At 41.3% G+C, this 12,088-nt stretch overlaps 1 protein-coding gene across 1 annotated transcript in view; it reads right to left on the bottom strand.

Annotated features, from left to right (window-relative positions):
* Positions 1-787: 787 nt before the first annotated feature.
* The window catches only part of ESPN (espin), a 1,077,204-nt gene continuing 1,065,903 nt past the window's right edge, over positions 788-12,088 (bottom strand). The window contains exon 15 of the mRNA XM_086921582.1: positions 788-1,823. Coding sequence (XP_086777708.1) covers positions 1,676-1,823 — 148 coding nt within the window. The 3' untranslated portion in view covers positions 788-1,675. The remainder of the gene's footprint in view (positions 1,824-12,088) is intronic.

Raw genomic sequence — 12,088 nt, 5'->3', positions numbered from 1 at the left:
TTAGGGTACCACTCCCTTTTAACTGACTGGGTTAACTGAACTGAAAAAAAATTAAAGTCTTGAAAAATGTCTATGGCAAGATATGCCGAAGCAAAACATGCTGCCTTATACCATCATTCTATACCGTCAACAATTAATGGACAGAATATTGTATATTGTTCAACAATAAAACGAGCTCTCTTTTTTCACCATGGAAGTATGTATAGAGAATGTTATACGAGAAGTACATTGAAAGACTTCTAAAATCAGAAAATACAATCCATTTGGGTCAAGGAGACCCACTTCAGTTCAGGAAAAAAAAAGTAAGATACATATGCACCTGCCATCTAAACTAGTAAATGTCCTTCTCCTAATGTCACCCTCTTCATCCTGTCCCCACTGCTTTTATTCATCTTGTCGATTAAGATCTTCTGCCTTACCCCACAACTCTGTTTTCTTTCCTTCACAGTTTTTTCCTCCCCTTGTTGGAAATATATGTGAACCTAGATAATATTCGGATTAATGATTCAACTGTTTTCTCTCTGATCCTCGCAATTTCTGATTCCCTTTGAGAGTATTTTGAAAAAAATATGTTACTCTATTGCGTTATCTCTTGTTAAGTGTACTTATAACAGATGTTCTAAGATAAGAAAACATAAATGAATGAAAGACATTGCACAATAGGTGATGCCAGGTCTCCCAGCAAACACATTTCAAATAATTACTCCTGTGGTAATGTTCAGAATTAACCGGTAACATCTCCCTTTGAATAGAAATGAAGACAGCGAATTGAAATATTAATGCAGACGGTTTATTGTTATAAGATGGTATAGAATTGTGTGTGAAATGTGCTTGTAAATTATGTGTGAAAGGCTGCAAGAAACACATGGCAAAAATGTATAGAAAAATGCTAAAATGGCAATGTCACTGGATGAGCTTTGTTATACATCAATATGGCATCTGAAGAAATAAATATATATATCATAAACCAAATATGTTACTCTCTTTATATCTCTGTGCTATATAATTTCTTTAAAATATGAATCTTGCAAAAAATGCACTTTCTACACATTACATATTCTAAATGCTACCTAACATATATTAGTCATTTAATATATACAACATTCATAAATCCACATGCACCTTCGATGCATAATATTTGGAAGGGACATCCTTCAGTTTTTTTACACTAAAAGTACATTGTATTAGGATGACGAAACCCAATATTTGAGAAGCAAGAAACTGTGTGCGAATGAGATATTGAAAAATATTTCAACAGGTGTACCAGCGGTCTTTCAGTTGCTGCATCTAGTCCACAAAGCACATTGTACAACTAGCATGGGATGTATAACACATTTTACACACGCATCTACATTAAGAACTTTTGTTTTCTCCACAATGTAAGGTGACCCACATAGGTTGTAACTGAATGTTCTCATAATGTTGCTGTAAGGGACACTACATCTTGAAATTGCAATCTATTTCATCTTGGGCACTACTGTTGCATTTCGTTACTGAATTATTGGTAACATGTCATAGTTTACAACCTATGTTTTTATCAGATAGCAATGCTGGAATGAGTAAAGATCGATTTTTTTAACCAAAGTATCCCCACAATTGTCCACAGACAGTTCATGCTGGAGATCTAAGGAATTCCTTTTTCATGTCAAGGCCGGGACCATTGGGCTCTGTGCTCCTAATCCTTTGCTATATCTCCTTTCTTTAGGATGATCTGCCGCTGCCATGGTGCCAGTTTTGTTTCATCATAACCGAGGGTTCTAAGTTTCTCTGCTTGCTCCTTCTCTCTTTCCTCTTCTTCTTTCTTCAATTTTTCTTGTTCTTTTCTAAAAGGGAGTAAACAGAAGAAGCATTAAGTATAAATGTCAGTTTAATTCAAGAATTGTTATATGGAGCTCATCTTCTCCTCCTGGCCCCTAATCATAACCAACACAAGAATAAACATCAGTCTCATAAAAATGCCTTATAATTATACAGCAATACCCACCACAAACAACATTTTCTCACTGAGATTTGACAAACATGCAGGAGATTATCTCTGAATTCCCTAGCACTGAACACAACTCCAACATTTTATTCCACCTCCATTGAATACTAATGGATGCAGTAGTTGAGAACATATTCAGCCCAGTCTCAATCCTACACCAAGCCTACTAGCGAAAGTAGGTTACATTCCATAGTCCTGAATGACGAATGAGGAGTGTCCATCCACCAATAAGGAAATTACATAATTTTACATGAAAAGTTACCACTTCAATGATGTGTTCATTCTCAAGAGCACCTTATTCAGCATTTTAAAGTGGATGTCGGAGAATTGTTAAAACTAGTTCATGAAAGTCAGAATTCATTCTCCTTAGCAGAAAACCACCACCACAAATATACATAGGATGTATTTATGAACTAAAAATAAAAATCCCCCCTCTCAAATGTACCACAACAATAAAATCCTTAAGCTTTTGGATTCGTGTCAATGTCTCCAAGAAAAATCAAATTGATTGCAATGTTAAGTTGACTTGAGAAGCTCTTTTCTCTTTAAAATGCCTCAAACAACTCCTATTGCAATGAGACTTCTTTTCTGTAATCAAAGCCACAGTGATTTCCAAAATTCATTAAGGAATTGATAAACTCGAAGAAGCTATGGAATCCTCATTGGTTGTACTAAGTCCTTTTCACTCTCCGCCACATTTTTTCAAAACAGATTTCATTTGTAGTTTCTGCCACATATGGCCCGCTGGGCCCGATCCACACATGTACAGGTCAATGCATATAGGTAAGTCATTATTATCTACGTCAATACAAATCAAAAACGAAAATCAACAAGACAACTAAATGTGCAGTCGTCATCCTTTATCAGACCCAGGTCCCTCGGACAGTTTGCTCGGAAGGCATCAAATGTGGTGGGGCTGTTGTTAATTAGGGACTGATATATCTAAGTAATTTTGTGATCTCCAGCTCCACCATGAGTAGTTCACCTTCTAGTGGATTCGACTCCAGAAGAGCCTCTAAGTTCTTAAGGTAGGGGGACAGGGCATGACAAAATTGTAGATATTTGTAAATTGGTTGTGTGGCATGGCGAATTCGCTTTGGTGCTTCTGCAAGAGATAGGTTGAGAGGCGGACAAGAAGACCTCAAGATATTGCAGCCCACTGTGGCAATGGTCAGATCAGCCGACCATGTGCGGAAGGCATGTGTCCCCTGTATCAGCCACAGAATGGATTTGCTGGCGTTCATATATAGACCGGACGTCTCTCTAAAAACCTGCATGATACGAAAGAGCCTAGGGCCTGTTCTATGCGGGTCAGTAAGGAAAAATAAGACGTCGTCAGCATATAGCATGATGCGGTCTGAGACCTCTCGCAACCATTCAAAGCCCCGAACCATGGCATCTATTCTGACCCAAGTCGCGAATGGCCCCATGGCCAGGGCAAATAAGTACAGAGACAGGGGACAAACCCTGATGAGTACCATGCTGGATAGGAAATCGGGGGGAAGCTGAACCAGCCACATGCACCGAAGCAGTAAGCTATGTATATAGTAGACTAACATATGATAGAAGTCCGTGGCCAATATTGAGGCATTACAGAAGCGCGAACAAATGAGTCAAACTGACAGAGTTGAGGGCCTTTTCAATATTGTCCAATAATAGAGCGGCCGGGCATCCCAGACGAGTTACAGCAGCTATGGCATTGTGAACATGGTGGATATTGTGAAGGCTAGCATGACACAACACGGCATTAAGCCAGCCTGATCCGGGTGTACTAAATCAGGTATATGCGGCATGAGGAGGTTAGCCAAGGCTTTGACGAGTAGTTTGACTTCTACGTTCAATAGGGAGATTGGGCGGTATGAGGAGTGACAATCCTGGGGTCGGCCTGGTTTGAGGAAGACCCCACTTCAGCATGTCTCCAGTCTGGTGGAAGCTTCTTCTCTTCTAAGGTCGTTTGGATCGTCTCGATATAAAGGGTGCCTAGTTAGGGCATGTATGCCTTAAATAAATTCACATGTAAAGCCATTGAGACCTGGAGCTTTATTTGGGTGTAGGTCAGCTAGAACGGTCACTATCTCTTTTACTGTAAGGGGGATTTCAAGCAACTTCGGGGGTAGGTGGCCTAGAAATTTCTGTACTAAGGTCTCTGGCAGTGCAGCACTTTTAGTGAAAGCTCTTTGCAATCGCCGAGGGATCGGTGAAAATACCGCCATTGGAGTCGAAAATGCTTGGAACACTAACTGGCAGTAACACATGTTGGCACAGCTGATGCATAAGTTTACTGGATTTGTCTCCCCATTGATATATCTGACTACGAGAAGCCAGCAGAGCAGTCCATCCTTCTTCTAATAGTTCTCCCTGGTACAGTTGTTGTGCTTGAGCCAACTAACAATGTGCCAGGCCCACTCCCTCCCCTCTTCCCCACCGCTCTAAAATCAAGATGCGGGACTCCATCTGGAAGAACTTCTTGCAATGTTGTTCACGCCTCGTGGTGCAGAGTGAGATATCGACTCCTCGAAGAGTCGGTTTCATGGCCTCCCATAAAGTCACAGCCAAGGCTACAGTCCCTGTATTCAGGACAAAGTACCCAATCGAGGCCTAGTGCATGTGTGTCTGGTATTGCTGATCCTGCAAATGCCAGGGGAAAAGATGCCAGCGGAAGCAAGGACGGACAGGGCCCACCCGGAGTCCAAGCGACAATGAAGAATGGTATAACAGACTTCAAGGCAGTTTTGCGGCGCCAGAGACTCTATGAAAGTAGCTAGAGGGTACAAACAAGTAATCTAAATGACAGAACAACTCATGGTCGTAGGAAAAGCCTTGCAGACGTCAGGGGCCTATCACAACGTGGCGCTGACTGGCGTTGCACAGGGTTAGTAGCTCCGAAATAGCTGAGCGATTGTGCAGCCTGCGTTGATGACATGTGCACTGATGTGGTCTCCGCCATTGAGGACTCAGGACTCTGTGTCATGTGTGGAACCTGCTGGGCCGCGGGGTGGGTCCGCATGATGTGGACCATGCCATGATGGCAGGACCGGGGCCTGGAGCTTGCACAGGCACATGGTGTGCCTACTGGTGGACACACCGGTGGCAGCAGGTGAACAGTGGGGTCTGTGTGTGCAGGGGTGGTGGTGTCTCTCTCTCTCACCTTTCCTTTCCTTCTCTCTCTTTCCTTCTCTCTCCCCTCTCTCTCTCGCTCTTTCTCTCCTTTCCTTCCCTCTCTTTCTATATCTGGCTTACTTTCCTTCTCTGTTTCTCTGCGTCTCTCTCCTTTGATGTGCTTCGAGATTGTCCCTGACGGACCCGACAGGAGTCTGCCGCATTGGTGTCTTGTGTTGTATTTCAATAAAGATTTTTGTTGTTACTTCAGTTCTGTGTTACTGTTTCTCGTTCTTCTGGCAACACGTGTGTATGTATTTTGGTAATGTGCATCATCATGCGTTTTTTGTGGCTCTTGTGTCGTGCATTGTATGAGTATGTCCTGCGGGGGGACGGTGGGGGGGCTGGGGGTGGTGGCGGAGGAAGTTGTGGCCCTCATGGATATCGGAGCTGCATGATCATTGTCTCCATGGCATCTGTGGGTCTTCAGGTGTGGCTCTTTGCTGGGCTCCCTTTCATGCTGTGGGTAGTCATCCTGCTTAGCACCAGCAAAAGTCAGGTGTTAAATCCCTGGTGCTATCGCGGGTTATCGCCTGTTTTGATGCACTTTGCAGATCTGGCAGTTCGTTGTGAAAGTGGTGTTGTGGTTCTTTTGTGTGTTTTTGCACTGGAACACCTACTCTGCATCTCATTAGGGTTAGTTGGTGGTGTCCACCATGGAGATAAATTTTGGGGCAGTTATCGTGGGAATACTGGCGATGTCAGATGTTTGCGCCAGCTTGTGAATGAGGTGATAAATCTATCTCCACTTTTGATGCGTTACGGTGGAGATATATCGGAGATAAGTCCTTGTTAATATCCCCCTTAGGGCCCTATTATGAGTTTGTCGATCTAACCCCCGTAGGACCACGTCCGTCCCCGCCAGCAGCCCACGGTGCTGGCGGTCCAAAGACCGCCATATAATGAGTTGACCACAGGGCTGGTGCTGGTGAGTACTTTCACAAATATATTGATGCCTGTGTGTGAATTTCGACTGCAGATGTGTTGGATGCACACATATGCATGATATATGTGGAAAAATACCATATGCCCATTACCCGGGTTCAGCCCATATGAGCTGGTGGTAAACAGACAGAATATTAGTATTTTTCATTTCGACTTGCACTAATAGAGTGCCAAATATCGGGATAAAAAAATATCGACTGTCAGAATATCGTTGTAAAGAGTATCGAGTCTAAGGTAAGTAATATCGATTTTAACAATATTGAAGTCAATATTATCATTTTAAAAAATATCGCTCTTCAATATTGTTTGCAAAAATATAGTTTTTAAAAATATCATTTCTTTAGTTAGTGTTATGTATTTTAGTATGTAATTTAAATGTATGTGTTCAATTTGTTTGTCTAAGTATTGCATTTGTTTTTTAATATATGTATTACATTTTTAGAAGTTATTAATTTTATTTTCAGTACATTTTGCTTTTTAGTTCCGTAGTGGGTTGTGGGTTTATATGGGAATAGGGTGGGAAGTAATTAATTTATAATACATTTATTAATTATTGTTAGAAGTTTTAATTCAATTTTGCGTTTTAGTTCCGTAGCAATAATGTTAATTGTATTAATTTATTATTTGGAGTGGGTTGTGGGTTGATAGGGGAGTAGGGTGGGAAGTAATGTAATTATAATCAATTAATAAACATGTTTTTATTAATTAATATTTATGTATTTAATATTTTGTATTATCAATTGTGGTAATTAATGTATTAATATTTATTAATTGGTTGTTAATTATTAGTAATTATTTGGTAAATACGTTAATTGTGTAATTTCTTTTATGAGTGGGTTGTGGGTTGATAGGGGAGTACGGCGGGAAGTAATGTAAATAGAATTAATTAATTAATATTTGTATTAATTATTATTTATGTATTTAATATTTTGTATTATTAATTGTGGTATTTGATTTAATATTAATTATCTAATAAGTGTTTGTTAATTATATTAATTAATTGATATATATGTTAAAAGTAATTTTCTTAGGGTGGGTTGTGGGTTGATAGGGGAGTAGGGTGGGAAGCAATTTAATTATAATAATTAATTATAATTTTTTATTAATTAATATTTATGCATTCAACATTTTGTATTATTAATGGTGGTAATTAATGTATTATTAAATATGTATTAATTGGTTGTTCATTATTATTAATAATTGGTAATTATGTTACATGTGTCATTTTTTTTTGCTGGAGTGGGAATAGTGAATTGGACCCCTACACTATCCAACACTCTCCCTACTGTTGCACCCGCTGGAGTTGGAATAGTAATTTTTATGTTTCCGCTATCCAACATTTTCTCTAATGTTGCATTAGTTGTAGTGGGAATAGTTATATTTTTCCCTTCGCTATCCAACACTTTCCCTACTGTTGCACTCATTGGAGTGCGAATGGTAAATTATTCCCCTCCGCTATCAAAGTGTTGCATTTATTGGAGTAGGAATAGTAAATTATTTCCTTCCGCTGTCCAACACTTTCCGTACTGTTGCACTCGCTGGAGTGGGAATAGTAATTTTTACCCCTATGCTATCCAATACTTTCCCTACTGTTACACTCGCCAGAGTGGGAATAGTAATTTTTACCCCTACGCCATCCAACCCTTTCCCTACTGTTGCACTCGCTGGAGTGGGAATAGTAATTTTTACCCCTATGCTATCCAATACTTTCCCTACTGTTACACTCGCTAGAGTGGGAACTGTAATTTTTGACCCCTACGTTACCCAACACTTTCCCTACCATGGCACTCGCTGGAGTAGGAATAGTAATTTTTACCCCTATGCTATCCAACACTTTCCCTACTGTTACACTGGCTGGAGTGGGAATAATAATTTTTACCCCTACGCTACCCAACACTTTCCCTACCATGGCACTCGCTGGAGTAGGAATAGTAATTTTTACCCCTATGCTATCCAACACTTTCCCTACTGTTACACTGGCTGGAGTGGGAATAGTAATTTTTACCCCTACGCTACCCAACACTTTCCCTACTATGGCACTCGTTGGAGTGGGAACAGTAATTTTTACCCATACGTAATCCAACACTTTCCCCACTGTTGCACTTGCTGAAGTGGAAATATTCATTTTTACCCATCCGCTATCCAACGCTTTCCCTACTGTTGCACTCCCTGGAGTGGGAATAGTAATGTTATCCACTATGCTATCCAACACTTTCCCTACTGTTGCACTTATTGGAGTGGGAATAGTAAATTATTCCCCTCTGCTATAGAACATATTTCCTACTGTTGAATTAGTTGGACTGGGAATAGACATTTTTATCCCTCCGCTATCCAACACTTTCTCTACTGTTGCAATTGCTGGAGTGGGAATAGTAAATTATTGCCCTCCACTATCCAACACTTTCCCTACTGTTGCACTCTCTGGGGTGGGAATAGTCATTTTTACACCTAGGCTATCCAACAATTTCCCTACTGTTGCACTTGCTGGAGTGGGAATAGTAATTGTTATTTTTTTTTAAACCTTTATTGTACAGTTCAATAAAATTACAAGCACGGGCCAACAACCGCAGGGGGCGGCCGCAACACATGAATAAGACCCACTATATTATCAAATGACACAGCTCTTCAGCTGACAACCCTGAGGTCCTGCAGCGAATCAGGATAAACATTGTATTGAACTCACAACACGTTACAGGAGAAGACGAAGCTTTCATTTTATGTTTCACCCCCCCCCCCCCCAACCTAAAAAGCAAGGAAAAAGAAACAGACATATCTGGTGCCATACATTCAAACACTATGATAAAGTGAGCAGGTACAAAAATAGAATAATCACAGATCAATTTAAAGGGAACGACCAAGACGCCTGCGTTAGCAAGCACAAAACAGGATGTATGACAAAGCAATCTATAACCCAATGCAGTCGCCCGCACACAGACCCCGCCCACCCATTGACGCCAGGATAGAAAAAGAAGTACGGTTACCAGATACTGGAATACATACAAGATCAGGATAATACCCCAACGTTATGAAAAGAGAGCGAAAGGAAAGCGTGAGATAAAGAAACCATAAAAACTAAACTAACTAACAAAACTATAGACCCATCCCCCCACCCTGCACCCCTGCATGTGGCTTTTGCCTAACCCCAACTAGCAGCGTGCCTGTCACCCCGACTAACTAAACTACAAAAAGTAAAAGAAGAATGGAGGAGGAGAATGTCATACAAACTCCCGGTCACCTTCTCCCCCCCGCCTGAAACGAACAACCCCTGTCCTAAGACCACAAAGTACTCAAAAATATTATAGACAGAGCCAGACAGGGGAGACGTTGAACACCACCCAACCTCCTGCAAGCATTACGTTAGCGAATCCCTTGTCCTCTAAAGCCCCAAAATCAGACCCAGACCGACAGTCTCATCCTTGACCCCTCCGATCTTTCATGCGGACTCTGTCTGGTAACACCATCACCGTCCTAGGAGAGTCAAAGTTTGTAGGAAGTTCAATTAAGATTAATATGAGACCAGTCGAACACATTGAGTCTCTGCAAGCATCCACCACCGGTAAGATCTCCCTCACCGACATGCAGTCCAGATATCCTTTCCGCTGTAGATGTAAAAGAACCACAAGGGCGGGAAGGGACGGTAGTGACTTTCGGTTTTTGCTAGTCGTAGTCTTGAGTGAAGAACCAGGTAGCTCCACAATAATCGGCTGCGATGGTGAATGCAGCGATACCCCCAGAGAAACAATTCCGCAAGTATTCTGCAAACAGGTCAATGGCGTCAAAACTTTATCGCGCACGGGGTCTCCATCCTCCTTTACTACGGGCATCGTGGGAGAATCAGTTCATTGAAAGTCATGCAATAGAACAGAGCCCAGACTCGGTCGCCTAGTTTTGATGTCACCAGCGATCATTTTATGGACAATGGTCTCCAGATGCAATTGAAATGCCCCGATGGCGGCCATTACGGTCTTCAAAGACGGCTCACAGTTCGTCCGATCCGCCTCCACTCGCTCGGTTCCAAGCATGGGCGGGTTCCTCAGAGAGCCGGGTCTCTCCGGGAGAAGAGGCAAGAGCGGAGCGGACGGCAACAGAGGGTGCATTATTGGTCAGCAGTACGCAACCGCGAGCGAGGGCCCCGGCCCAGCATACCCGGGAGGTGGCAACCGGGTCGCCGGGGACGGGGACTCCCCCCCACAGCCACAGACGAAGCCTAACACCACTCCTTCAGTATAAAACAGACCAGACGCTCGCCACCAAAAACAGGCTAGGATAACCTCCTCTGCAAGAGACCGGACCCTGTCTGAGTCCCATGGCTGATGTTATTCAACCGCAACCCGGCTGGGCAAGTACTCGAGGCCCCGGCTCAGAAGCTGGGTTAGGCTGAGATCTTAAACACGACACAACTCCGTCAATCTGGGCGATAAAATTCTCGGGACCGCACCGTCAGATTCAGCAACAGTTCATCCACACGGGGTCGGGCGTAAAATCAGGATATCTGGCAGGATCATCAAGCAGCAGACGGAGGTAGGCGGAGCCGGAGCCTATGCGGCCATCTTGGTTGCTGCGTAGCTCCATCTCGGAATAGTAATTTTTAACCCTACGCTAAACAACACTTTCCCTACTGTTGCACTTGCTGGAGTGGGATTAGTATTTTTTCCCCTTCCCTATCCAACCCTTTCCAAAATGTTGCATTCATTGGAGTTGGAATAGTAAATTATTTCCCTCCGCTATCCAACAATTTCCCTACTGTTGCACTCGCTGGAGTGGGAATAGTAAATTATTACCCTCCGCTATCCCTATCCAACACTTTACCTACTGTTGCACTCGCTGCAGTTGGAATAGTAATTTTTTCACCTTCGTTATCCAACATTTTCCCTACTGTTGCACTTAAAGTAGTTTTAAAAACTAATAAATATTTAATAATTTAATTTATTATATATATATATATATATATATATATTTTTTTAATGTTACAGGTGTATGTATGTATACATATATATATATATGTTTTTATAATTGTAATATATTTCTAACAGTTTAAAATTTATTAAAATAATTATTTATTAATTATTATTAGGTAAATGTATATATTACATTTTATATATGTATGTTTAATTAATTTTTCCATTACATTTAATATTTATAGTTAAAATGTTCTAATAATTCTAAAAAAATATTAAGTTATATGTATGCTTTAATTTATTTTACATTATTTTTTATACATAAAAAAACAATATTTTTAACTTCGATATTTTTAACAACTATGGGGCCCATTAGGATGTCCGCCAGCCATCCTATCGTGAAATGGGACCGCCGGCCATAAGGGAGGGTGTCCCGTGGGGGCCATTCGGATGCGCCCACCACAGTGGCGGGCGCATCCTGCATTCCTGGGGGCCGAGATAAAAGGGGAGTCCCAAAACATGTTTTCCCCATGTTGATTTCCATAGGGCGGTTGGACTCACTTTTAGCCCGAACGGCTGAATGGATTTCCTCAAAACTTGCAAAATTGTAGGGACTGGTAGCCCGATGTGCTTTTGTTATGTCTCAAGATATGTGCTCCAGTGGATTTTGAGTAATTTAGGTTCAAAAAAATATATATATCTGGGCGGAGCCTAACCACACATCTGATCTGATTGGCTGTCAGCACTTCATCCAAGAAGTGTTGGCAGCCATCTTGGGACCAATATACATGATAGCACCTCATTAAAAAGCATTGTAGTTAATAGAGGGTTTTTGGACTTTAGTTACATTATAAATCATTTGTTGATGGTACCATACTCATTTTAGGAATTGTGGTGTGTTCTAAGGTGATTTTACCATGTGAAAAAGCCTTCTGCTGTGATATCATGAATCATGTTTGAAAGAAAACAAATATCTCATGATTTTCCCACAGTGGTTTGGAAGGGATCTATAAGCTAAACTGAAAGCATATTTTCTGTAAATTCACATTATCTTTCTCAGTCATGTGAGAATGAAGTCTGACATTCTCAGTAAAACATGTAC

The sequence above is a fragment of the Lissotriton vulgaris genome, chromosome 5 (assembly GCF_964263255.1).
Source record: "Lissotriton vulgaris chromosome 5, aLisVul1.2, whole genome shotgun sequence".
Taxonomy (NCBI): Eukaryota; Metazoa; Chordata; class Amphibia; order Caudata; family Salamandridae; genus Lissotriton; species Lissotriton vulgaris.
This window is presented reverse-complemented; position numbering and strand designations above follow the sequence as displayed.